The sequence below is a fragment of the Sphaerodactylus townsendi genome, linkage group LG13 (assembly GCF_021028975.2).
Source record: "Sphaerodactylus townsendi isolate TG3544 linkage group LG13, MPM_Stown_v2.3, whole genome shotgun sequence".
Taxonomy (NCBI): domain Eukaryota; kingdom Metazoa; phylum Chordata; class Lepidosauria; order Squamata; family Sphaerodactylidae; genus Sphaerodactylus; species Sphaerodactylus townsendi.
Genome location: NC_059437.1, coordinates 42,643,720 through 42,671,044, shown reverse-complemented (window position 1 = coordinate 42,671,044; position 27,325 = coordinate 42,643,720). Strand labels below are relative to the sequence as shown.

The window sequence follows — 27,325 nt, the reverse complement described above, 5'->3', positions numbered from 1 at the left end:
ATATTTTTCCGAAAGTGGCAGACACCAGATCAAGGACAAAGAACCCAAGATAATGACAAAATATTTTTATTCGCAACAGATCTGGGCAAGTCTAATGCTTGCTCATATTTCCCGGAGTCACTGCGGCCCATTAACTCTAGCATCGTAGGTTAACCAAACGAACTATTTTTGGCAATGGGTAATGTCACTGAGGTGGTGGTCTTTCTGTGCTTTTGACTTGGCAGTTGTCACACAGTGACCAAGTCTACCATCAGGAGAAAGAAACAGTTTTCAACTATGGAGTTAGGTTCTTACATGAAAGGCAAAACAAAATTCTGGTTCCTGCCTTTAAGGAAACCTGGAGTCTTCATAGGCCAGTTTATTATTGCTGCCCACCTGCTATTGCTAGATCACGCTTCATTTTATCTAGAGCAAAGGGCTGTCCAGGAGAGTTCACCAGGCAATTTTCCCCCTTCCACCCCTCAGGGATCATCACCCTTATAACTTGTTTCAAAAGGAAGTAATAAAGCCCCTGATTAGTACACATGACCTGTGGGCTGGATCCACTGACTCCCTTCCAGATTCCTCCACTACAGAATAAGCTCAAGATGCTCCCTGACAGCAAAATACTTAAACCTGGTCTCTACATGCAGCCTCACGGGGATGAATAAGCTGCATCGTTACACTTTTAATGTTTGCTTACAGTTTCCTTGCAAGCAGAAAGCAAGCACATGGAGTGCCCTTCTCCTGTAGTGCTAGTTACACACTTACACGGATTTACTAATACTGGGGAAAGATGCAAAGTATAATCTCTGCCCTGCTGCCTCTTTTTGCAGGCCTCAGAGGTAGGGAGTCCTTAACAAAAAGAAGTCAATCATTGCCCTTCCATTATTTGAGTTTTAATACGGGCTAGTAAAACCTTATGATTTTTAGAGGAATTGTGGCTGAAAGTCCACAAGCTTAAACAGAAGCATCTCTCAGTGTTATAAAGCAGCAAGTGCACACATCCCTCCCCAACTCAAATAGGTTTTGAGTCTTCTCTCTTGCCGAGAGTACAGTTTGGCTGACGACAGACGCCTGAAGGCCTTTACCCAATTGTGAAACTGGTAGGAAAACAGTACCGATAGCTAGAAGCTGGTCCAAGTCCAGATAAACTAAGCCTTCGTGAAACAGGATATGGGCTGAACCCTGTGAGCAGGTGCTCGCAGCTTTGAACTGCCATCTTCAATCGCCCCAAAAATCTCCAGCCTCGGGGAGCTACCCAGAATTCAATAGGAGATGGTTGGTGGAAAACCAAGCAAGGACCTAGTCCTCCCTGGGCCTAGGCCTCAGCTACGATCAGATCTCTGGTGACTTGGAAGGCAGCAACCAGGGCTCCCAGCTGAATCTTCTCACTTGTCCCTGCAGCCAGACGATGCCTGAAGAAGAGGGAGGGGCAGAAATGAGAACGCACAAAGTCACTCTTGGATGTACAAAAGAACTCTGAACTACTGACACAATTTTTGTATGCAGCCAACACTGAATGTTCTAGGCCTCTTGAGGAAAGGACGAATGTTAAAAACTGAACATCACTCGGAGTTTGCTTTTATGTAAGTCTTGGACCAGGTAAAAGAAACACCCAACATTTCATATTTCAGTTTTCCCAACACAGCGCACAAACTGGTGATGGATCAGTGATGGGATCCAGATAATTGAACAACCGGTTCCGGGGGTGGGATTCAAATAATTTAACAACTGGTTGTTTACAAGCACCATTTTAACGACTGGTTCTGCCGAAGTGGTGCGAACCGGCTGAATCCCACCACTGGGATAGATGCTGTGCCTTCTTGCATCATCAGGAAGGGCAGGGCAATGATCCAATTCATTCATTGAAATCCTGGAATAAATGCAAGGCTGCACAGGCCAGACATTCACCACCAGATCCATAAGTAGTTTTTAACTGGCAATGAGGGGGTGAGGGAAAGAGATGAGTTGGAACTTAAAGAAAACCCTTTGAACAGTAGCTCTGCCCCCCACCCCACCCCACCCCACCCCAAGACACTCACTCGACATCCGCCATCTTGATCAGGAGTTGGATCCGTACAGATGATGGGAAGTCAACTGGAAATCACAGAGTCCATCAGGAACATGTTACAGAGAAAAACAAATCTGTTTTTTCCATTCATGTAGTGAAATGGTAAGCTTTAAATCTAGAGTAATGGAACATGAATGCTTCTGTAACAGCGGCATTTAGATTTTGCACCCAATTCCTTCACTTCCCTGTACCTGTATTACCTGCCCACTTCCCTCTTAACATTTTGCAAACCCAAAAGGTTAGAAACTGCAACAGCAGTACATCAATAGTTATCTTTTCTGCCCTCGAGCCAAGATTTTCCTCTTCTGCATGACCTCTGAGATCAGCATTGCACAAGGTGACAGAAAACAGCCAACGTGATCAGCCAGAGAGAATGGCTGTAACTGTGCTTCGAAGAACTTTTACCTCGATGCACGAACAAGTGAATCTCAGTCAGGATGTCTTGAAGAGCCAGGCCTTTCAGCGTTTTCAGCTCCATGATATCTGAACGGGACGTCAAGGTAAGAAAACCGATTAGGGGTTTTCCAGCGCTTCTGGAAGCTGCTAATAAAATGCCTTTCCTTGCTGATTGAATTAAGAATGCCCAGGGGCACAAGCTTTCATCACTACTAAAAAGAGGACAGCTTCTGAAAGCTAGAAGGGCAGGAAGTGATTACACTGGGGGGAAACAATAACACTCAGGTTTTCAGCTGTCATTTTAGGATCACCCAAATTCAAACCAGGCAAGAGAAATGTCCCCCTGAGCATTTCTATGCATGCATTTATTCTTGCCAGTAGAATGAGGACAGAGAACAGCAATCGCACCCCGCACTCCTCTGAAGTCTGTAAGGTAGTTTTCATAGTGTACTCCTCTCATTATTGGCACCCTGCAGTGAAAGTTAGGCCAGAAGAAAGAGAGCAACCAGCCCTTGGAAATCCCCGGCCGAGGGAAGATATGAACCCAGATCGCGCTGCCCAAAGTCCCACCATAGGCTACTCTGTAGGATGCAGAAATCAGAGGCAAGTATCAAATCTGAGGCATCCCACCACTTCTGTGGGGCGAGCAGGTTCCTGCTTTTATATCTGAAGAGGAACGGTACACAGACATGGGAGTGGGTATGGTGGCTTCTCCCTGCAGGAAGACCTCTGCTGTCCTCTACCTTTGTCTTTGAACCAACGCCCATAATCTGGATATGATCCGAACATGGCTAGACTGTGAAAAAAGGAAGAGGCACATTGACCAGCTACTTTCACTTCACTTGTCCTCTTGGCCTGATCAGGCCTGCCAGTCAAGTTCTGGAACATTTTCAAAGCATTGGTATTGAAGAAGAAGAAGAGTTTGGATTTATATCCCCCCTTTCTCTCCTGCAGGAGACTCAAAGGGGCTTACAATCTCCTTGCCCTTCCCCCCTCACAACAAACACCCTGTGAGGTAGGTGGGGCTGAGAGAGCTCCGAGAAGCTGTGACTAGCCCAAGGTCACCCAGCTGGCGTGTGTGGGAGTGTACAGGCTAATCTGAATTCCCCAGATAAGCCTCCACAGCTCAGGTGGCAGAGCTAGGAATCAAACCCGGTTCCTCCAGATTAGGTACACGAGCTCTTAGCCTCCTACGCCACTGCTACTGATCTTTAAAGCCTTGAGGTTTTGGACGCACAAATCTCCGAGACTGCATCTCCCTCAAAGACCCCTCCGGTGAACCTTTTGTCGATCCCCGGCCTGAGAGATATCCAGTTGACTTCGACCAGAGCCAGGGTTTTTTTGGCCCTGGCTCCGACCTGGTGGAACAAGGTGCCGGAGGATGTCAGAGCCCTGCGAGGACTTTCGCAGTTCCGCAGGACCTGCAAGACCTGGCCTTTCCCACCTAGCCAGCTGGGTTGAAGAGAATATAGCCATCTTCTTTCGGCTTCCAGGGAGGGGGGTGGGCGGGGAGGGGAACAGGATGATATGGAAGAGATTATGTTCTGCCATCTTTTTTTTTGCAATGTATAATTGTTATTGGCCGTTTGCAGCACTGCCGTTCTAATTTTTGTATGTTCTATTTTTAAACGTTTTAATGAACTGTACTGATTTGTTGTGACCCGCCCTGAGTCCTGCAGGGATAGGGCAATATATGAATCTGAAAATAAATTAATAAAAATAAAAGTATTCTCTCCTCAACTTGCTACTCGAAGGCTTCTCAGCGATGGCAGCAGGAATGGCAAGCATAAATACAGCAGACTCAGAAGCACGGGCCAGCTGCTGGTGCCAACCCCGACAGGGCTCAGAGAGGGCACCCTAGAGCAGTGTTTCCCAACCTTTTCAACATCGTGGTACCCTTGACCTCGCTCCTCATATCTCAGGGTACCCCTGAGGTTCATTTGATTTTTTCTTTTTGCATTTTTTTAATAATAATAATTATTATTATTTATATTTATAAACCACCCTCCCCGGAGGGCTCAGGGCGATGAACAAAACAAATAGATAGAGCACAAATAAAATCAATAATATCAAGATTTAAATAAATCATTAAATAGTGGCTCTATATATGTTAAAACCAACCCCATTAAAATGCAGCGTTTTAGGTTTTTTTCCGTTTTTGGCCTGTAGGTGGGGGGAGGGGAGGGAAAGCAGCATTGACAGCCGCGTTGTTTGTTTGCCTGAATTCGACATGGATTGGGGGGATTTAAAGGGAGTGCTCCGTTTAAATCTACCCCCCCAATCCACACCGAATTTAGGCAAATAAACAATGCTGTTTTTCAGTGTTGTTTAAAGGGAAGCGTCCAACTCCCCCCCCCCCCCCATCAAAATCCATTTGATTCCGGTTGGGGGGGCAGGCGGTAGCATTGTCATGGTACCCCTGGGACATGCTCATGGTACCCCAGGGTACCATGGAACCCTGGTTGAGAATCAATGCCCTAGAGGATACTGCGATAGGCGGTGGTGAAATCTTGGTTCAGCATCCAGTCCAAGATGTTGGCAATGTCAGTCTTGAGAGGCTGCCCCGTGCAGGTGTAGACAGTCTCCTCAGTTACTTTCCCGAAGGCCATGTTAGTGCTCTGACAGGAGACAAGGAGAAAAAGAAGATGGTTGGTTCACCTAAGTTGCAGCCTGGAAGGTGGAGCCAGTTCAGTCTCAAGAGGGAATAAAGTCGTTCTCTGTCCTCCTTGGGTCAAACAAACTAAATGTATCCCTCACCAACAACAAACCCCCTCCCCGGGATCAGCACTGAGTCGCATTAATTTGGCAGCCTGATGTTAAACAAACCAATTTAGCCGTCCCCGGAACCATTTGACTGACCACTGTTGGGAAGAGACAACAGTACTGTACAAGTCTTTGATTTGGTCCCACGGTGTCTCCCTGGGCCCTTCTCTGGTGTGACAAGAGGGCAGAAACTGATCTAGTCGTCGGCTGGAAAGATGAGATCGGCATGCAGGCTGGCATACCTGTAAGATGTTCAGAGCCCTGCGCATATCCCCGTTAGACAGTGTCACCAGGGCCTTCATTCCATCATCGCTTATGTCAACTCTGAAAGGCAAGGAGGGCTTCAGTTGATCGTCTGGGGCTACGTTAGCCATAGGAATAGCCTCACAGAAACAGTCAAAAGATGGAACTGCTTGAATCAGCCTACTTACCTTTAGCAACCACTCCCAAGGCAGCAAAATTAGCTTTAAAAGGGGCTTGGACAGATTTATGGAGGAGATCTATGGCTACCAATCTTGATCCTCCTTGATCTGAGATTGCAAATGCCTCAGCACACCAGGTGCTCGGGAGCAGCAGCAGCAGCAGGCCATTGCTTTCACATTGTGCATGTGAGCTCCCAAAGGCATCTGGTGGCCACTGCGAGTAGCAGAGTGCTGGACTAGATGGACTCCGGTCTGATCCAGCAGGCTAGTTCTTATGTTCTTAAAGGGGACAGATGGAGTAAGGCAATGTTACAAGGGAGAGGAAAACCTTAACCCTCCTCTCCCCCCACTTCCAGTTCCTGGCTACATCTCCACTATGCACAGTTCAGGCTGGGGGAGAGACCTGGTGGCAGAGGGAGGGAGGGAGGGAGGGAGGGAGGGAGGGAGGGAGGGAGGGAGGGAGGAAGGAAGGAAGGAAGGAAGGAAGGAAGGAAGGAAGGAAGGAAGGAAGGAAGGAAGGAAGGAAGGAAGGAAGGAAGGAAGGAAGGAAGGAAGGAAGGAAGGAAGGAAGGAAGGAAGGAAGGAAGGAAGGAAGGAAGGAAGGAAGGAAGGAAGGAAGGAAGGAAGGAAGGAAGGAAGGAAGGAAGGAAGGAAGGAAGGAAGTGCTGGACTGGATGGACTCTGGTCTGATCCAGCAGGCTCGTTCTTATGTTCTTATGCTTTGGGAACCCAACTTGCTCATCCCTTTCCATTTCAGCTTCCTAAATAGCAGAGCACCCCAGTAACATATGGCGGAGGCAGTGGCAGAGATCAAGAGCTCTTTGTACAATATGCAGGATGGCAAGATCCCACTGATACAAACAACAGGAGAAAGAAGAGGATACTGCGACCCTGATACAACAGCGCAGGGCTTCTGACTCACTTTTCCTCCTCTGTAACATGCTGCAGGCGGGGAACCATCAGGTCCGGCGTCAGGGGCCCAAAGCGGAATCTTGTGCATCTGGATTGCAAAGCTGGGATTACCTTGGAGAGGTAGTTGCAGATCAGGCAAAACCGTGTGTTCTCCGTGAATTTTTCAATCACTAGAAAAACAGCACAAAGAAGGGAGAGAGGAAGAGTTGAGCCTGTTCTGGGCCAGTCAGCCCACAGATTTACTGAAAACAAGAAATCGGACAACAGTATCCACAGACAAGAGAATATCCACTCTATCTTCAATTCCCCTCCCACTATACAGACACACACAGGCGAATAACTTCCCTGTTCTCTACTACCAACAAGGCCGATCACACGATTTAAAAACAGAATGGAAAATTACCGTATAAACTCGCGTATAAGCTGAATTTTTCAGCCTTTTTTTAGGCTGAAAAATGCCCCCCTCGGCTTATATGCGAGTTACCCCCTCCCCCCACGCAGAGCCACAGCGCTTACTTATGAGTGGCGAAGCCTCACCCCCCCCACTAACTCACGCTTTCTTTCTTGCAGGCTCAAAGTTTAAGGCGTTGTTTCAGGGAAGCTGCCGGCTTTCTTTCTTGCAAGCTCTAAGTCTACAGGGAAGCTGCCTCTCGAGGCAGCCTGTCTATGGTTTTCTTAAAAGGAAACCATAGACAGGCTGCCTCGAGCAGCAGCTTCCCTGTAGACTTAGAGCATTCTCTGCTTCACTTTCTCCTGCTTTCAGCCACTTTCCCTCTCCTCAGACCCGTGCACGCCGCCTCACCCCTCCTTAAAAAGCCTCCCAAAGGCTTCTGGGGCGCTCCTTTCCTCCAGCTGTGGATCCTTCGCCGGCTCAGCACCCTGCCTCCTGATGGATCTTTCCCACCCTCGGCTTATACGCGAGTCAATAAAATTTCCCAGTTTTTTGAGGTAGAATTGGGTGCCTTGGCTTATACGCGAGCATATACGGCATGTCAAACGAGAATATATCTAGAAAATAATAACAGTAATTATATAGTAATGTTTTAAAATTATTATCTTCCTGCAGATCACCTTATGTTCTGACACAATATCATTTATATAATCATGTCGGCTTTTTAAGTTTCCAAAATGGTAATCAAGTTTGGATCCGTTCTTTGTCCTTATTCTCGTTTCATATTGTCTCATACTGGTTTTTTTCCCCGTATTTGTTATTAATGACAGAAAATCTAAATCAAAAAAGACTGATTGCATGAGACCTGTACCCAGAGGAATTTCAGCTTGTTGAAATTCAGCACTTAGGATCAGCAGGCTTTGGAATGTTACGCTTTATTGAGTGATTCTGGCTGAGTTCTCACCGAGCCTGTAAAAGGCCTGTGCCTGAAACAATGACCAGGAACACAGAATAGCAGCCATATCTCAGATTCCAAATACAAGCAATTGAAAAACAAGGAACAGTTCAGTCAACTGGTGCCCCCTTTGCTGATGAATCTTTACACCGTCACATGCCAAGCCCTGCTGCTCACCCAAGATGAACTTACCACGCCTCAAGGCATTCTGAGCATCCTGTGTCATGGCATCGGCTTCATCCAAAATCACCAGCTTAAAGCCTTTCCTAATGGAAAAGATGGGAGTCAGGGCAGTGGAGGGTTATACGTTCACCCACAGCTTTACGACAAGAGCCTGCTGCAAGGAGCGACGCAGAAAATCTCCCACACTGATCCCGCTGCAAGGAAAAAAGCTAGTCACACAGATGAAGGTAGTGAGGTGAGCTTGGGCCAGCCCCTCTCTCTCCTAATCTGCCTCTCAGGACTGTTGGAAGGATAAATGGAGGATACATGAACAACGTGAGCCACTTTGGTTCCCCATTGTGGAGAAAGGCAGGGTACAAATGAAGTAAACAAATAACGAGAATCACACACAGAACCCTGACAGCCAGTGTGGCGTAGTGGTTAAGAGCAGTGGACTCTAATCTGGAGGACCAGGTTTGATTCCCCGCTCCTCCACATGAGCAATGAACTCTAATTTGGTGAACCAGGTTTGATTCCCTGTTTCTCCACATGAAGCCTGCCAGGTGATCTTGGGCTAGGCACAGCTCTCTCAGCCCAACCTACCTCACAAAGTGCCAGCTGTGTGGAGAGGAAAGGGAGGAGTTTGTAAGCCAATTTCAGACTCCTTACAGTTGGGAAAATGGGGTATAAATCCAAACGCCTCCTTTTCTTTAATTTGACCAAAAAAAATCTTTAAAAGGTAATCAGGGTGTTGTCTTGGACTGCTCTCTAAAACACTACGCAGGCCACTGGTGGGGTGGGGAAAATTCTACTCATAACACCTTCCATTGTATCTATAGCAGTTGATGCTGGTACTGGTTCTTCCTGGCTCAAGCAAGAGGCAACAGCAATAAGTCAGTTGCACACATGCACACAGGTCAATGGCTTTCCCCCAGATATTCATCTGACTAACGGACAAGCCCAGATGTCTAAAGTCAAGGTGAAGATGTTGCAAAAACAAACAGCAAAAGAAAGCCACTCGGTATGTGAAGCAAAGCCACCTCTTAGGAAGACACCTGGCACTTACTTAAAGATAGTCCTTGTGCTGGCAAAATTCAGGATAGGTCCTCTGACAATATCAATACCCCGGTCGTCTGAAGCATTCAGCTGCCAGGAGAGGGGCAGAATGTTAAATCAGGACGGGAACCTTACACCAAACTGTTAGATAAAACTGATGAAAAACCTTCTGGCCCATCAAAAAAGTATGCCTATTGGCGTGGGCGATAGATTTAAAACATTGTATTGTCAAAGGTTTTCACGCACAGAATCACTGGAGTGCTGTGTGGTTTCCGGGCTGTATGGCCGTGTTCTAGCAGCATTCTCTCCTGATGTTTCGCCTGCATCTGTGGCTGGCATCTTCAGAGGATCTTCAGATGCCAGCCACAGATGCAGGCGAAATGTCAGGAGAGAATGCTTGCTAGCACAGCCATACAGCCCGGAAACCACACAGCACCCCAGTGATTCCAGCTGTGAAAGCCTTCGACAATACACTGAACATCTCTATGGGGAGAAATTGTTCCAAGACACACGGAAATTGGAAAAACTACGGCTCAGGAAAGCACACCTACTGTGTTTTCTAACCTTTCTTCTACGCTGCAGAGACACAGGTACTATCCCATCATTTCTTGCAGCCAAAAGGACTTTCAAAACTCCACATTCAGATCCTCTGAAGATGCCAGCCACAGATGCAGGCGAAACGTCAGGAGAGAATGCTGCTAGAACACGGCCATACAGCCCGGAAACCACACAGCACCCAAGATTTAATATTTTCACACACACACTGATTTTTTAAAAAACAACTACAGGCAATGATCCCACTGTAGAAGAAGTATTTCTCCTCGTTTCACATTTAAGAGGGAATGCCTTTTCTAAGATATCATTCGGTGTGACCTACACATGCAATATCTTTAAAAAGCACAACCCCAAAGGAAAATACCCTTTTTCTAAGCTACTGTTTTGTTCATATGCAAAACTATGCAGCTTTAATCACAGAAGGAAATATCAGCCTATCCATTGAGTTTTAAATAGATTAATTGGTTGACAACCCCTAGCATCAAAAGATAGCCAAGCAAACAGTAGGCATCAACGTTCTCCACAGGTGTCATGCAGATAAGGGGCCACCTGGTAGGGGAAGGTCTTCTGGGCAGCTCAGTTTAGGGGGAGCACAAGAAGTTCCCTATTCTCTTACTTCCAGAACCATCGACCCGAATTCTTTGCCTTTGTAAAGTTGTTTCGCACAGGCCAAAATAGTAGAGGTCTTTCCTGTCCCTGGAGGCCCATAGAGAAGAAGATGAGGCAACCGGTCTTCACTGATGAATTTCTGAACTGGAGGAAGAATTGAAAAAGAATACCCCCATTTAACATTATAAGTGTCTTACTTATTGCTGCTGATACATTTGAAGCTATTTACAATGTAAAATGACGGCTCAGAATCACAAAACACCAGCCCTCTTACATAAGGGTCTGTGTCTCTTGACTTCATTTGGGGGATCTCACTAGGCAGAAACTCCAACCGAGGGGCAAAAATGGCATGTCTGCTACGTGCATTGGGGGGAACCATTCCAAAATAAAACTGCAAAACATTCAGTACTTACTGGTACTCAGAATATCCTGATGAGAAATCAGATCTCCCAGAGTCTGAGGTCGGTATTTTTCCACCCTAAAAATAAAAAAAATTAAGAAGAGTTTGGATTTATATCCTCTCTTTCTCTCCTGCAAGGAGACTCAAGGTGGGTTACAAGCTCCTTTCCCTTTCCCCCACCCACAACAAACACCCTGTGAGGTAGGTGGGGCTCAGAGCGCTTTGAAGAACTGTGACTAGCCCAAGGTCACCCAGCTGGCGTGTGTTGGAGTGCACAAGCTAATCTGATTCACCAGATAAGCCTCCACAGCTCAAGTGGCAGAGCGGGGAATCAAACCCGGTTCTCCAGATTACAGCATTCATAACTGAGATCTGAACTCTCAAATTCCTATATTTGGTGTCATCTTAATAGTTATAATTGCTTTATCAGAACTAACAAAGCAGATCAATTCATGAGAACAGCTTGTTGGCCATCCTTCTCATGGAACACTGGGGAAATTTCAAATGCTTAAACATCAGCATTCCCAGAACACCCCCCAAAAGAGTTAATTTTGGCAATAATTAATATGCTATAACGCATTTAATGATTCATTATCAGAGAGTTTGGTGTTTCAGTAATTGAGCCCCTTGCCCTGTTATTAGTCTTGGGGGGGGGGGGGGCGACAATAATCTTTTCTTCCCTTTAAAATACCACATCAGTACAAGTTTAAATTTGCAAGATGGCCGTTAGGTCCCAATCACGGCAGTGATTAAGCTTATAAAGATATGTGCTGACAGTCTCGCATCATCTTATCTGTTTCAAACCTCGCAGCATTCAGAAATACTATTGGTGTGAGAGCTTTCTGTTACTAACGTTTATAAATTTAAACTGGGGGATGTTTGTCCTCAAGCTTATTTTCTTAAATATACCTTCAACTACTTGAGGTCTTCCACAACTTTTGAAGACTGGCCAGACTTGAATTGTTTCTATCTCCTGGAAAAACTGCTTGAAGAAACTGTAATACCTCAGCAGGAAAATAATCTTCTTCATTACCTAGTATTGATTGTAGGTTTTTTTCCGGGCATTATGTGTGTCTGGCTCATGATTCAGTGGTTATGAAACAGATTAGCTGACAGTTGAGCCATATCATAAGTAACATTTGGACTACCACGTTGCTTTTGGGGGATTGTGTAATAATTTACATCTGTCTTGTTGCATTTTATTGAACTCATCAATAAGCGTGCCACTGCAATCTACAGATTCGCTTCAAAGAGCTAGATTTGAAATTGTCATAATGCAATGACTGTCGCACCAGACTCTGTAGGACACTTATTTAACACAATCGCTAGGGCTCCTGTTACATAATCAAACACACCTGAACACTGAAACAAATACAGCTTTACGTACATTTGGCCTTTATGTATTTCAGTTCATTATCTGAAACATCATGGGACTTTTGCCTTCCAAGTTGGTGCGGTTTTATTCTCTTGCAGAGGTTCTAAGTGACAAGGGGCAGCCTCGTTCCTACTATTTCACATCTCCAGAAAGATCTGATTTGCACAGACCACCCTAAGCAGCCCCCTCTACAAATACCCAGCTTTGCACATGGCTACTAAGTCATCTTTCATTCCTTCAGGAGCAGCAGTGGCGTAGTGGTTAAGAGCAGGTGCATTCTAATCTGGAGGAGCCGGGTTTGATTCCCCGCTCTGAGCTGTGGAGGCTTATCTGGGGAATTCAGATTAGCCTGTGCACTCCCACATCCGTCATCTAGGTAACCTTGGGCTACTCTCAGTTCTTCTGAGCTCTCTCAGCCCCACCCACCTCACAGGGTGTTTGTTGTGATGGGAGAAGGGAAAGGAGATTGTAAGCCCCTTTGAGTCTCCTACAGGAGAGAAAGGGGGAAAATAAATCCAAACTCTTCTTCTTCTTCTGCAAACAGTGGCTAAGGATAGAGGTCAATCTTCCATGCTTAATTTCTTTTATACCACAACATAAACTATGTATGGGTTGGCAATAATAACAACGCACACATCTCTCTTCTATTATTCAAAGGTACAATATATTTCTTTTTAATGCATAGGAATTGGCCATAAAGTAAATTACTGCATAGGTGCTTTGGATGGTACGAATTGTAATGTAGGAGAGTATTCCTATCAGTAGGTTTCTTAAAAGGGCAAATGTAAATTAAATGAAATATATCTTTGAATAATAAAAGATAGATATTTACATTGATATTATTGCCAACCCATACACGGTATGGGTTGTGGTATTCTCAATCTGTGGAGCCCCATTGTTGCTTAATTTCTTCTAAACAGCTATGCTTGATTCCTATCATAGCCTTCTGCTGTAGTCTGGTTTTCACTTACAAATTTCACTCATACAAAATACTGTGTTATACATAGGGTCACCAACTCCAGCTTGGAAAGTTCCTGTAGAACTGGGGGCATTGCCTGGGAAGAAAGCAGTCCGTGGATGGGGAGGAGTTCCAAAGCTGACATGTCCTCCAGAACTGATCCCTGCAGTCTGTAGATCAGTTATAATTTCAGGAGAATTTCACTCACCACCTAAGCTGAATGATACATCCTATTTCTTTAATACGTCTACACATTATTTGTCTTGTCACATGATCTACATGATCCTTAAAAAGACCATCCTTGCTTTGCTTTGGAATTTTAAAAAAAAAGCAATCTATTCCTTGCACATACCTTTTCTAAATATTACAGAACAGGCTGAAGTTGGCGGGGGGGGGGGGGGGGATATGATCTTATTTAAAACCGACCTAGTATATTTTTCTCTCTCCCACTGGAATACATGGTTAGTTCTTTCTTTATTCTTGCACTCATAACCTTTCCTTTCCTCTCTCTAGATTTGTACGGTCTACAACATAATCTTTATTTTTTTAAATAATAAATGTTTATTAACCTTTATTATTTATTTATTAACATAATCTTTAGATCCTGAGATTTATTCCCCTTCAACAGCACTTAAACAGCTAAGATCCCCACCTCTGATACTACCCTAATCCCTAATGTGAGGAAGGTATCTATTACACTCACTCCCTGCTCTTCCACTATCACAGAATCCTAAGCAATTTACACAAAATTCCCAAGAAACCTTCCTACCAAACAAGGACAAAGGCTGAGGTGGCGGCAGGCTTGCCAACTCCAGCCTGACAAATTCCTGGGGACTCAGAGGGGGAGGGATCTCAGTAGAGTGTGTATGTATATATAGTGTATGTATATATACAGTGTCTGTCTGTCTGTCGTGTGTGTGTATCTATACATATACACACACAGATCACTCTACAAAGCAGCATTTCTCCAGATCAACTTATTTCTGCCGCATGGAGACCAGCTGTAATTCTAAGAGATCTCCAGACCCCACCTGGAGGTTGGCAACCCTAGGTGGAGAGGAAACCAGCACCCTACACATGCACGAGAGACTGGTACTCCTTAGGGAACGCACTGCAGTGCAAAGGGAGCCCTGGCATAGGTGGAACCACTCCAGAGCTCGCAATGCGAATAAAGGGGAGGGAGATAACAGGAAAAACGATGCACGGGTAGAAAACAAAATAAATGGCTGGGGAAATCAGCAACTCACTAAGCCACCCCAGCGTTCTATCAACCCACCCTCCTTCCCCTATTACCAAGGCAAGTTCGGGGCCCTCGCGGCCACCGTCGTTCCCGAAGTCGCCGCGCGCTCCATTACGATCCCGGCTTCACTTCAAAAGGAACGCAGCCGCCTCTCCCGCGCGAAAGGACTCGACTCCCGCCTCTCGCGAGACTTGCGCGGCCGCGTCTCCGCCCCCTCCTGGTTCTCTCGGTCCCGCTGCGTTGCTAAGGCCTCTGGTAACCAGGGGGCGGGGCTTGCTGCAACCTTGGTGGAGAAGGCAGGTGCTTTTCGGGCAATATTACGTAGATGCGAGCAGCCTCCCCCTCGGCCTGGGATTCAGGCCGCATGGGTGTATTCGTCCAAAGCGCCTCCTTTGCATCTCCGTCCTCGGGGAGAGGGCTAAATATTGTCTTTAAAAGTGCATGTGACTGTAGACATAAAAGCATACATATATTATCAATAATATACATACATAGTATCAGAACATACACATTGCCACATAGGATGAGCTGCTGTGTGGGGCTACAACCTAGCTTTGCAAGGGCCCAGGTGAGTGAGCCCCACTGCCACCTCTGGGCAAGTCTGCACCCATACTTGGCACCTTGGCCTGGTCTGAGTTGAGTGCCCCCCTGCAGTGCTGGCAAGGCTCTACTGGTGCTTGGCTTGTCAGATCCTCCAGGGCAAAGCCTTCCTGGGATTCCCCCCCCCCCCCCCCCGTTGAATGGCCAACCTGCCTCTTAATAATAATAATTTATGGGTACATGTACACATCCAATGCTAACAAATGTACCATTGTGAGTTTTAGGTAATCAGTCAAAATATGGGCCTTTGAACTTTGTTTTTGAATGTTGCCCCCTCCAAACCGCCCTAAAAGGAAGAAACACACCCAGTCTGCCTCTTTAGTTTAAATCGAGCCAGCCGGTGTAGGTTCCCCCTCCCACAATGTGAAGTGAACCATCATGATTGCACCTGTCAGTTGATCCAGCTATAGTTGCTGTTAAAAGGACAGATAAGGAGGATGATTGGCCTGTAATTCAGACCATATGTGGCTTATTTTCCAAACAAACCATATATTATCACCCTTCCCATGATGGATATTGATAGATACATGCAACCTGTTTGTTAGTTTAGTCTATATCATAGCATGTATATCTCTCAACCAAATTCACCAAATACTATTAAAATACAATACCTTTTGGAAGGGGGGGTCACTGAATTTTGATTAACTACACAGTTATACCATGAACCTGGCTATGAATATTACTCCTAGAGTTTCCACCTGGCCTAGGAAAAAAGTGTCCCACTCCCATCTCTTTAATAGAGGATTAATGCGTGAAAATTTGACAAGTTAAGCCTTTTCAAGGCAGAGTGACAAATAGCATCACCTGGTAAACAACAGCCCAGCAGGACTCTATAAAAGAGACAGGCCATTTTTCTGCAGACCAGTTGACAACCTTTGTCACTCCCCAGGCCGGGTTACTGACTGATTAAAGGGAAAAAAGCCTGCCCTGTTTCTTTGTGTTCTGCAACACAGGTACAGCCCCCCACCCCACCCCCCTGCCCTGGCATACAGCAAACCATCCTCATCTCAGCCAATTGTTGCAGATCCAGCTGGTCTTAAGAAGAAAGCTATGGGGGCTGGTCGCCCTGTAATTCAGATTGTATCTCACTGATCCCTCAAAAGTTGTACTTTTAATTATCTTGCTCTGTGTGTGTTTGTGTGCGTGTGTGAAAGAGAGAGAGAGAAGCAGAGGTGGTTTTCCATCACATTCTCTGGCAGAGTCCCCCTTGGTCAGTGCCAGATTTAGATGAAGAGAAGCCCTAGGCTATTCCACTTGTGAGGCCCTCCCAACCCCCCCTCCCCCCCCCCATGGCTACAGGAAGATAAAAGAGTGTTTTAAACTAAACTGAGTAAAGCAGAGGGTGATGACAGGTCTTTAAAAGTCCGCAATTCATAACTCCTCCTAGCACCGCTTTCAAATCTTTGGCTCATACTTAGGTTAGAACCTGAAAATAAAAAGTACAATTAATCTTCAACATATGTTAGAAAGGAAAACATGAAGCGGTGTTCTCACAAAATGGGGTCTTATTTCAGTTAAGCCCTGGAAGGACAAAATCAATACAGAAATAAATTCTAACGGGTTTATCGACTTAAGACAGTATTATTCTGAAAGGGAGTGTAAGGAAAATTACTGAAGGAAAATTACAAAACTACAGTGAGTTAAGACAGCATGTGTAAGAAAGACCTGTGACAGTGTCAAAATATATATACCCCTTGACTGGAGGCCGCCAAGATTTGGAAGCCTCAGGCTTCAGTCCGCCAAGCCTATAGGTAAATCCAGCACTGGCCTTCCATCCAGGTACCTACTTTTTTAAGCTACCAGGATCTGACAAGATGGGGCTATACCATGTTGCTGCTTCCCCCCACCCCTCTCCATAGGGAAGCCAATGAGAATGGAAGCAAAACAGATGTTTGAGCAGCAAAACCAGCAGGTGAAACTTTTTTCGTCATAAACATGAGCTCTTACTAATTGCTGAAAACTAAACAGGTGCTAAGGGGACGTTCGTAGGGATAAGCGTGAAATATTTATAACCCCTTCTCCCAATTTGAAATGGCCCCCAGTGGGATTCATTTCCCAGTCAGAGAGAACTCTAAAAGCATGCCTGCGTAAGAATCATATGCAGAGTGAAGCAAATAAGAGCACGTATCCCAGAATTCAGTGTAAGTCTTGCAAAGAGATTTTATTTCTGAATAAATACACGCAGGATCAAACTGCTTTGGTAATGCTGAACGTGCTTAATAATAAGAGAGCTGCAGGGTAATCTTTTTTTCTGTGTGGTGACTTGGTATCACCCCAGGGTGAGGGTGGATAAAGCTGCAGCCTCAAATAATGGGATTTTAGCCAATGAGGGCAAATTATGTCTGAAACTGCTCTTATTAAGAATGTAAGTTGTGCTAAGTCCTTACACCTTTGTTATGGGAATTATCCCAGTGTATGTAAGGAACTGCCATAATGTGGATAGGCCAAGCTAGCTCAGTCTCTTTAGATTTTGGGAACTGAGTAAGGCCTGTCTAGTACTTAGATGGGAGATCACCAGGGAATACCAGGGTCACTACACACAGGCAGGTGATGGCAAACCATCTCTGAACATCTCTTGCTTTGAAAATCCTACAGGGTCACTACAAGCTGGCTATGACTTGACAGCCCTTTACACACACAAGTAAGAAACTTACAGGTTTAAGCGTGTATAAGATTTCATCCTCAAAAGTTCTTTTCCCCAATAACCGGGTGTGGAAACTAACAGCAAGAATTAGGACTTGCAAATTAAAAAAAAACATTGTGATTTTCTAAGACATTGCTATTAACTAATTGACTAGATGATTTTTTGAAAAAAAATCTTGAATTATTTTTAAGGGAAGTATAGGGTCTGGAGAAAAATATGTACTGTCCTTTTAACAGAGGTTTAATGTGCGGAAATGGGTAGAGGAAGCTTTTTTGGCATGAAGGTAAATAACAAATAACAGCCTATTAAGCCGCTGTTAAAGGGTAGGAATTATTTTTTTCCCTCCAGGCAGTATGCATCTTAGAAAAAGTATTACCTCCTGTGTGAGAGTGATGGGAGACATACGCATCATTGAAAAACAATAGGATTTGTTCTTTTAGAATGACGGTTTTTCTTATATGTAAATTTATGAAATTTAATCTTAATTAATTGCCAAACTCATGTGCTTAATTTTAGTTTCAGAACAGTCTTAGGAAGAACAAATGTCAATAATTGTGTTTTCATTAACATGCCTTTTGAATTTTTATGCTATTTTAGTTATCCTGTATTACGGTTAACAGGGAATGAAAAGAACATATTTAAAAACAGCAGTTCCAAATGAAGAGCGTTTAAAAAAATCTTACTCTTCTTTCATTCTTTCAACAAGTTAGGTGTATGATGATCTGAAAAGCGTATAGTAGTCCCCTGTGCAAGCACCCATGGAGCAAAGTCACATCACAACATTTACTAGGCAGAATATTTTTATGGGATGGTTTGCCATTGCCTTCCTCAGTCATCTACGCTTCACCTCCACCAAACTGGATACTCACTGAAGTTTTAGTAATACACAAATATTTTTAATCAACTTTTAACTGATTAAATACAATCAATATAATTCTCTGACCTGTTAACCCTGTAATGTTGCAATTTATACACGTTAAATTGATACGATATTCAGTTATATAAGGCTTATAGTAGTAGAACTTCTATCTATAAAAGCTTCAAAAGAACAATATTTAACATTTCTACATTTTTCTAGCGTGTGAAGCTTTCTTGTTAGCTCTAACGACATCCCTGCACGGGCTCACCATTCACTAATGTGTTATTAAACTGAGATTTCTCTTCATTCTGCCCAAATTCTTGTCATTCTCTTCTTCATTCTGCCCAAATTCAGCAAAACCATTCCACTTAGAATTTTTCCCATAGATCCAATGATGTTAATCCTGCATCATTCATGTACAAGCATTTTCTGTTGCTCACTTGCTCTCTGCAAGCAGAGGCGTAGCTCCAAGGGGACGGGGGTGCACAATGCACCGGGCACGTGCCCCTGTGGGGGTGTGGTGAGGGTATTCCTGGGGCGGGGGCATTCCGAGGCAGGATGGGGTGGAGGGCGCACCATTGCACCAGGCACTTCCCCCCCTTTCTACACCTCTGTCTGCAAGGCCTTCTTGAAATCCTGAAAGAATATAGAGGGAACAATTCTGAAACTTTTTGGATTTTAGCACATCCTGTTTCTGCATCCTGTAGCCTGAAAGGGGTTCTTTTTCTCCAGAACTGCAGTAGTTTCCAACGAACGGAGTTTTGCAATCTCTCTGATCAGCAGTTCTTCCCCAACTTCCCACAACCACAGCTCAACAACCTGACACGCCTACGCAAAGAGGTCTCTATTTGACTAAAGTTTCATAGTCTTGAGATATTTTCCACAAGCTACCACAATATGCTGCTATCAGCTTTGAGAACCGTGTATGTGTGGTTTTAGGCTACCCGGCAGAGCAGCAGATTAAAGATACGCGGTTAGGAGAAATCGAGTATCAGCTTTCTTGACTCCTGGTTACTATGACAAGGTTGCTTATTACCTCATTAAAAAAACAACGCCTCTCTTATTTGGTCATCTGCCCCTGTTTGGGGGGAGCAAATTTGCGTTTCAGGAGATGCTATTGTTTGCTCCTGTGCCCTTTTAAATGGCTGCGAGACAGTGGCGAACCTGCAGGAAACATGCCCAGGACAAGGGCTGAATTTGCGCCCCCCAAATTTGTGCTTCTCCAAGTGCAGGTGGCAGGGCACAGTAGCAAACCTTCCTGCGGCTGTAGACTTCAGCAACTGCGTTGCAGGTCACCTCTGAGCCTGCCGTCCACCTGTGCACCCTCGGCAGGGTGGCAGAAGCATGGAGCTGCAGGTGGCAGAGGCTCAGACTGGCCCTTGCTCTTGGGAGGGAGGGATGGCTGAATACACACTCTCTGCATGAGAAATTAAGGGGCACCTGGGATGTTGGCATTGGCTCCCTCTGTTCCCCCCCCCCAGATACACCTCTGCTGCTAGATGAGCATTATCACTTGCAAATCTCTATACAGTGTAAAGCTTCACCTTCTGACGTCATGTGGTTTGAGGGACTTCCCTGTTAAGAGACGTCACCAATCTTGACCACCACCCCCTAATCTACAGGAATTTCCCACTGTGGTTAAAGCTGCACCCTTGATCAGTTAGTGAGACTCACTGAAACAAATGTAATGGAGTGAAGCTGTTTATTTGGGCCCACAACCTACCAATCCAGATTCTCATTTGGCAACCGTGGAAGGCTGTGTCAACCTTGAGCTGGCTACCTGAAACTGACTTCTGTGGGGATCAAACTCAGATCACAAGCAGAGCTTTGACTGCAGTATTGCAGCTTATCTCTTTGCCCCATTCTGTCTAGTTTAACACCATCTTTATTCTTCAGTTCCCAGTACATTCTGGGAGTTCTCAGAATATCTGGAATTAATGATGGTTGGGAAACCCTACCCACCGTTACGTTTAAACTCCTCTAATATGCATTAAAGACAGATGAGAGTGAACAAGATTATACCCCTAAAGTCAAACTACCTCTGAAACTGGACTTCCAAGACAGGAACATCTTGGATTGGGACTGTGGAAAAAGGGGGGGGGGGTAACTTTCTCCTTGCACTATTTCTCTGATTGGAATTGAGCCCTACCACTGCTTTATGCCCCATGGGGAAGAGGGGAGGCAAATGTAATATCAGTACATAGTCCTCCCTGGGAAGGAAGACATCATGGTATAACCCAATCTTGTCAGATCTCAGAAGCTAAGCAGGATCAGTATTTGTAAGGGAGACCACCAAGGAAGGCTCTGCAGAGGAAGGCAATGGCAAACCACCTACCTCTGCTGAATCATTTGCCTTGAAAACCCCACAAGGGTCACCGTAAGTCGGTTGCGACTTTATAGCACTTTGCTCACACACAGTCCTCCCTTTGACACAATCAGTGTATAATGCAGCCGGGGAGTGCATTTGGGGAAAGAGTACTCAGGGGGGGAATGTAACAAAATACAAACTTTGTCTGCCCCCATAGCCCAAATCCCCATGTCTTCTCCCTCGTCTCTATGGATGTTTTGGCTGCTAGGTAACAAATTACACATCCACAGCTCCTGTTCTGCAACATAGAATCATAGAGTTGGAAAAGACCCCAAGGGCCATCCAGTCCAACCCCCTGCCATGCAGGAACACACAATCAAAGCATTCCTGACAGATGGCCATCCAACCTCCCTTTAAAAACCTCCAAAGAAGGAGACTCCGCCACACTCCAAGGTAATGCATTCCACTGTCGAACAGCCCTTACTGTCATGAAATTTTTCCTGATGTTTAGGTGGAATCTCTTTTCCTTCACCTTGAACCCATTACTCCGGGTCCTAGTCTCTGGAGCAGCAGAAAACAAGCTTGCTCCCTCACCAACATGACATCCCTTCAAATATCTGAACATGGCTATCTTAACCTTCTTTTTCCCAAGCTCCCTTAGTCTCTCCTCGTAGGGCATGGATTCCAGACCTTTGACCATTTTGGTTGCCCTCCTCTGGACCCATTCCAGCCTATCAATATCCTTTTTGAATTGTGGTGCCCAGAACTGTACACAAAATATTTCAGGTGTTTGGTCCTAGACTGACAACATGCTCTCACCAAGGTCCCATAAATGCGTTGACAAATTATTTTGTCCATTTTGAACTAGTAAAGTATATGAGCATCCTATCTTTCTATTCTAGCCATACATTAGATGCGAATATCCTCACTGCAGTGCCTCAGTCCTTAAAGGGCCAGCCTGGTTTCAGATGGACGATGCCTTTGTGATGCATGCATTCCTTTCTTTGTTGACTGGTTTACTTTGTTTTTAAAGTCTGCCTTTCTTGATGAGACTTAAGGTGAGTTACAACATTCAGAACAATGCAATATGAACCATATAATGCACCCAATAAATAATGCAATAAAGGTGATCACAAAGTTAGAGAACAGTATGCTCAAAACACAATTTAATGCAGATGATAAAGCTGGATTAGAAGACGGAAGAACAAGACAATAAAAACAGTACAGTATATACAAGAAACAATGCTATGAAAACTGCCTAAATTTCCCAGGCTTCAACTACAACCCGGTTCCCGTTTAAAAAACTGTATGCGGGAAAACATGTATTGGCAAACAGGTCCCACTGAAGTCAGCAGAACATCTGAGAATGTGTATTTAAGCTGTTGTGAAAGTCATCTTAAAATACTTACAGGGCATTTTGCGTAAAGGTGCCTGAACTTTAATATTTGAATTTTAATTGCCTGTGAACCTTTTACAAAGCTCTCTTTCCGGCCCCTTTCTACTGCATTGTTTACTGGATGTATTATACTGTCCTTATCTCATGTTTCTCTCATTGTAAAATGGGAGCTGTGAAGGGAAACTCTGGGTTACATGCCACGTCTGTAACACGTGAAGTAATTCTCACATGCTTACAGGGGAAAGCAATTCTGTGATGAAAACAGCATTGCCACTGGGCAAGAGATTCGAGACAGAAAAAAGGGAAGCAGTTCTTTGCACAAAGCTATGATGGGCTTGTGGAACTCACAGCCACAAGATGTAGCAAGGGTCGCTAGCGTAGACGATCTTAAAGGAGAACAGAGTAATTTAAGGAAGGCAGGTCTGTCTGTGGCTCTAAGTCATAATGGTTATACCCTGTTTCACATAAAGATGTTAGTAGATTGTATATTCCTCTGGCACAGAACAAAGCATGTGGGACTTTCTTTGTTGTAGAATGCTCCCCCTGGGACCTAGTGTCTACCTAGCCCTGCTCCCCTCATCCGTTTGGAAGTCTGAAAGTAAAAATACATTTTGGCATAAATGCTCTTGCATCAAGGTACCAATAATGCACAAAATAATGGTTTTGACAAAGGCAGTGCGTAAAAATGAATGATAATCCTCATATTCCTTCAGGACTATATTCTAATGCGGAAGCATACGATTTTCTCTATCGCTGCACCTCAAGTAGCTGAACTAACATCTTTACATGAAACAGAGTTTAGAATGAAATGTCCCTGTTCTGAAGCAATATACCTCCAGTTATCACTTGGTGGGGTGTAGGTTGCAGGATATAACTGGAAGGTTTGTGGCATGCCATCAGTAGCCAGAGGGAAGAATTTCTGGGGATGTTACCTCAAGCTTCATGACGTAAGAACAGTAGCACAGGAATGTGCTAAATAAATAAAGTCTGCTTGTAAAAGCAATTGTTTGAGAGGGCATGTTTATAAATGGAAGCAGGTTATTGTCTGAAATTTTATGCAATGTTCCTCTAGGGTTGACTGCAGGAAAAATGCTATGCCTTTTCACAGAGGTTTAGAGCAGGGGCGCCGAACTCATTTGTTACCAGGGCAGGATATGACATGATATGACATAAATGGGACTTGGTCAGGGTGGACCTTGGTTGGGGGTGGGTGGTGGCTGCTTTAGCTGAATTGGGCTCCCCAGCTAAATTGGGAAGGGGGAGGGGGTCATCTCAGCTGGCTCACAGGCCCGATAAGTCCTGTCAAGGGGCCAGATCTAGACCCCCCCCATCCCCGGCCACATGTTTGACACCCACCTTCGAGCACGTGAAAAGCGGCCAGCAGAAGCTTTTTATTCCAGGCAGGTAAATAACATCCCACTGAGCCACTACTATAGGGAGGGAGCATTTCCCCTCCCCTGCCCCCAGCCCGGCAGCTCTAATGTAATGTACAAGTCCTTGTATATATCGTACTGTTTTATGTTGTACTGTTCTTAGATTTCCTCGCCTGCTATGAGTAGCTGAGAGAAAGGCAGGCTATATACAAGTGAAGTCAGTAAAACTGTGGGCTTCTGGCTGACCCGTGTAGAAAGGATGCCAGAGCAGATGGATTCTGGGTCAAACCCAGCATGGCTCCTCCTAGGTTCTGCACCAGGCCCAGGATCTCACGTGTACTAGCAGCGGTGATGGTGACAGCTAGAAAGACTAGAGGTGTGAGGCATGCGCCTAAATTCTCTCGTTTGTAACCAACCAACCCCCCTCCCTCCCCGGCGCAGGCGCCCAAATCTCCCCCCCCCCCTAAGATGCCCAACTTTTGAACCTGGCCCTTTAACAGGCGCTTGATCCGCAGCAATTAGCAGGTGATCGCGTTTTAACTCCATGCCCTGGAAGGGGGGGGGGGGGGCGGGAGGCTTGCACCTGGCGACTTGCGAAGATCAACCCTCTCTTAAAGGCACAGGACCAAGACTTGCACCTGCTGATTTGGGAAGCTCAATCAACCCTTTCTTAAAGGTGCAGGACCCAGAGGACAACCTGGGTCCGAAGCCACCCAGCCTGGCCATCGGATCCATCCAATCCTCCTCGCCAGCATCGAACCTCAGTTCGGGGCTGCGCTCTCTCCGTCCAGGCCAGCCCGGTTTCTTGAAGGGGGGAGGAGGAGGGCAGACCCCCCCCCACACACACACACACACACACCGGTGCCTTGGAGCCCCTCGCTGATTGACAGCCGAACCGTCGGAAGCAGAAGCACCCCGAGCGCGCCCACCTCCTCCCGGCGAAGCGGACCAGCCGTCGGAGACGCCGTGTGAACGCAGCCCGCGGCTCCAGCGCGCCCCGCCCCGGTCCCTCCCCGGGAGGCGGTGCTGGTGCTCGGCGCGGGGCGGGCGAGCGCATGGAGGCGGCTTGACAGGCGGGCGGGCGAGAGCGAGCGGCGGCGGCGGAGGTGGAGGGCGGCTAGCGGCGGCGGCGGCGGCGGCGGAGGGAGGATGCCGCTGGCTCCCCCCGCGGGGCTCCGGTGAGGTCTGGCGCGGTGGGGGCGGCGCGGTGGGGGCGGCCGCGGCGGCGCCTGGGGGGAGCGGGCCGCCGGCGGCGGCATCCCCCTGATCCGGGAGGAGGACGAGGACGAGGCGGCGGAGGAAGAGGAGGCGGCGGCGGCGGCCGTGGGGCGAGCGATGGACGAGGCCGCCGGGCCGGCCCACGAGGGGCAGCTGCCTCCCCCGCCGCCGCCGCCGCCGCCGCTGCTCCCGCTCCTGCCGCCGCCGCTGAGCCTGCAGAAAGCGCTGCAGCAGTGCGAGCTGGTGCAGAACATGATCGACATCAGCATCTCCAACCTGGAGGGGCTGCGCACCAAATGCGCCACGTCCAACGACCTCACGCAGAAGGAGATCCGCACCTTGGAGGTAGGAAGGCGGAGGCGCTGCGGAGGGGGGCGTTTTAACCGGGGAGGGGGGGGTCTTTCCAGCAGCCGGGCCCTCGACGGCTGCGGCACGGGCAAGGGGGCCTGCCAGGGACCCCCCGGGCAGGCTAGGAGTGGAGTGCCAGCGAGGCTGCGCGCCCTGCAGGTGTTCTAAGGTGCGGATGGTCTCCTCCTGATTGGGGGAGGGGTTTTCTCTCTTGGCTGCCCCCCCCCCAACTTGGCTGGTTGTCCCTCCTTCCCGCCCCCCCATCCCCGTTCCCTGCTGCGCGCTCCTACGGTAGCGAGGAGGAGGCCAAACGCGGAGATCCTCCGTGGTGGTGATTCCTAAAGGCCGCCTTTGCAGGGGGAGTTAAAAATAAACCCGTCGCCGGGGACTCGAGGAAGGGGGGGGGGCCATCAGAGAGGAGGAGGAGGGAACCCCGAAGGGCTTCTGGAGTAACTAATTGGATGCGGGGGGGGGGGCATGTTTGCCACTGGTAATAGCAACCCTGTTGGGAAAGAGAGAAAGCTGGGCATGGGATTTGCCAATTGCCACGCTTGCTGGGGGAGAACAGGTGTCTGCTGTGAAGGAGCTGGGTGCCACGCGATGCTGTTTTTTTTTTTTTTTTGCAAGGGCTGAATTTTTACTCTCCCCACCACCCATCCCAACAGGCTTCTCCTTTGGATGGGCCTCCCCGGGTCTCTGTGCGGGGATTCACAAACTATTGTTTTTCCCTAAGCAGCCAGGCTGCCACCCGTCCGCCTGCCCACCTGTGGGCCTCTTGAGCTTCGCTTCTCTGGTACTGAACGACCACACACGCTTGTCTTCCTGCACCCCAAGCAATCTGGGCATTACGGACATGGTACCTTTCCGAGTTCACAGAAGGGAACTGTGTGTTCCTGGATGCGGCTTCTCCGTCCTCAGCGCCTGTGCATCAGGGGAAGCGGCGCCCAGCAAAGTTCTTCCTTCTGGGCCACAGAGCGGGTGTTGCACATAAACCCATCTGTTGCATTTTGCTGCAGAGAGCTGGTGCTCCTTTTATCCTAACAGCAGCCCAGCGAGGAAGTTTTGGCTGAGGCAGAATGACGGACCCATGGTCATCAAGCAGGCTTTTGTTGGCAAACCTCTCCCAGGTCTCCTACCCCCGTGGTGGTGAACCTGTGGCACTCCAGATGTTCATGGACTACAATTCCCATCAGCCCCTGCCAGCACGGCCAAGGCTGGCGGGGGCTGATGGCAATTGTAGTCCATGAACATCTGGAGTGCCATAGGTTCGCCACCAAGGTCCTACCTCAACATTCTAACCACTTCACTATACCTGTAAAGCCACGGAGTTGGCTGGATGGTCCATCCAATCGTCTGGCTTTCTGGAAGAAATGAATGCTCCATTTAGCACCTGTGATCCGCAGTTGTTCAACAGGTAGGGACCTTCCACCAGCCAGTCAGGCGCTTGGCCACTGAGCCATGGGCAGTTCCTATAGCAGTAAAAAAGCAAAGAGGAGAAATCATGCTGGCAGGGGATGATGGGAACTGTGGTCCATAACATCTGGAGGGCCGTGAGTTTGACACCTATCAGCTTCTCTCAGGCTTTCTGGCCTGGCTCTGTGAATGCCAGAGGCGTATCTAGGGAAAATGTAGCGCTGTGCAAAATCTGAGTTTTCCACACACCCCTCCCCCATATGGGTGCCCGCCCTCCCCCACCATGACCAAACAACTTTTTTTTGAACCAGGTCTTTAAGTCATTGTATGGACCCTGGGGGAAGGAAGGGGGGAATTTTCCACCCCCCATGACTAAATGGGTGCAGCCCGGGGACATTTGACCCCGTATGTCCCCTAGGGCAGCATTCTCCTGATGAATGCTCACTGGCTATTTTCTCCTTTCCCCCGTTTTGCATGTATGGCCTGGTTTCAATGTGGAGCAGGCAGCATTTGTGTGATGCTGCATGCACCAATATCGTATTGTTAAACTAGACCTCTGCGTTTATAATGCTAACGCACCAGAGCCACCTCCTGCTTGGGTTTCGGATCTCTGGCATACCAATAGTGCCTGTATAGTGGATGAAGGTCTCATTTAAGGAAGATGGAGAGCATTGCAGCAACAGCAGCATCTTGAAATCAGGCAGACACCAGTGGCATGCGCATATAAACTGCCATGTACCTGTAAAAGCTGTAACAGAGCTCCGAAGAACTGTGACTAGCCCAAGGTCACCCAGCTGGCATGTGTTGGAGTGCACAAGCTAATCTGGTTTACCAGGTAAGCCTCCACTGCTCCACAGCTCAAGTTGCAGAGCGGGGAATCAAACCTAGTTCTCCAGATTAGAGTTCCCCTGCTCTTAAC

The 27,325-nt window shown here is 47.0% G+C and overlaps 2 protein-coding genes across 3 annotated transcripts in view; one reads left to right on the top strand and one right to left on the bottom strand.

Moving 5' to 3' along the window:
- Positions 1–50: 50 nt before the first annotated feature.
- On the bottom strand, positions 51–14,440 carry RFC5 (replication factor C subunit 5). The gene is made up of 11 exons (XM_048514288.1): positions 14,301–14,440; positions 10,688–10,752; positions 10,282–10,418; positions 9,121–9,200; positions 8,085–8,158; positions 6,557–6,716; positions 5,455–5,536; positions 4,938–5,067; positions 2,459–2,536; positions 2,025–2,079; positions 51–1,397 (listed from the first exon to the last, which is right to left on the bottom strand). Exons 1-11 carry the CDS (start codon positions 14,357–14,359, stop codon positions 1,301–1,303), a joined length of 1,017 nt encoding a protein of 338 aa, XP_048370245.1. The 5' UTR covers positions 14,360–14,440; the 3' UTR covers positions 51–1,300.
- A 10,406-nt stretch (positions 14,441–24,846) lies between these two features.
- The window catches only part of KSR2 (kinase suppressor of ras 2), a 257,007-nt gene continuing 254,528 nt past the window's right edge, over positions 24,847–27,325 (top strand). For both annotated transcript variants that reach the window (XM_048515057.1, XM_048515058.1), the window contains exon 1: positions 24,847–24,990. In XM_048515057.1, the coding sequence (XP_048371014.1) occupies positions 24,898–24,990 (93 nt within the window). In that variant the 5' untranslated portion in view covers positions 24,847–24,897. The remainder of the gene's footprint in view (positions 24,991–27,325) is intronic.

Coding starts and splice junctions, on each gene's coding strand:
- RFC5 (XM_048514288.1), bottom strand. CDS start 14,359: ATGGAGCGCGCGGCGACTTCGGGAACGACGGTGGCCGCGAGGGCCCCG. Junction 5,068..5,454: donor GGGCTCTGAACATCTTACAG/GTATGCCAGCCT, acceptor GTCTCCTGTCAG/AGCACTAACATGGCCTTCGG. Junction 2,537..4,937: donor TTTCACCACCGCCTATCGCA/GTATCCTCTAGG, acceptor CGTCCCGTTCAG/ATATCATGGAGCTGAAAACG.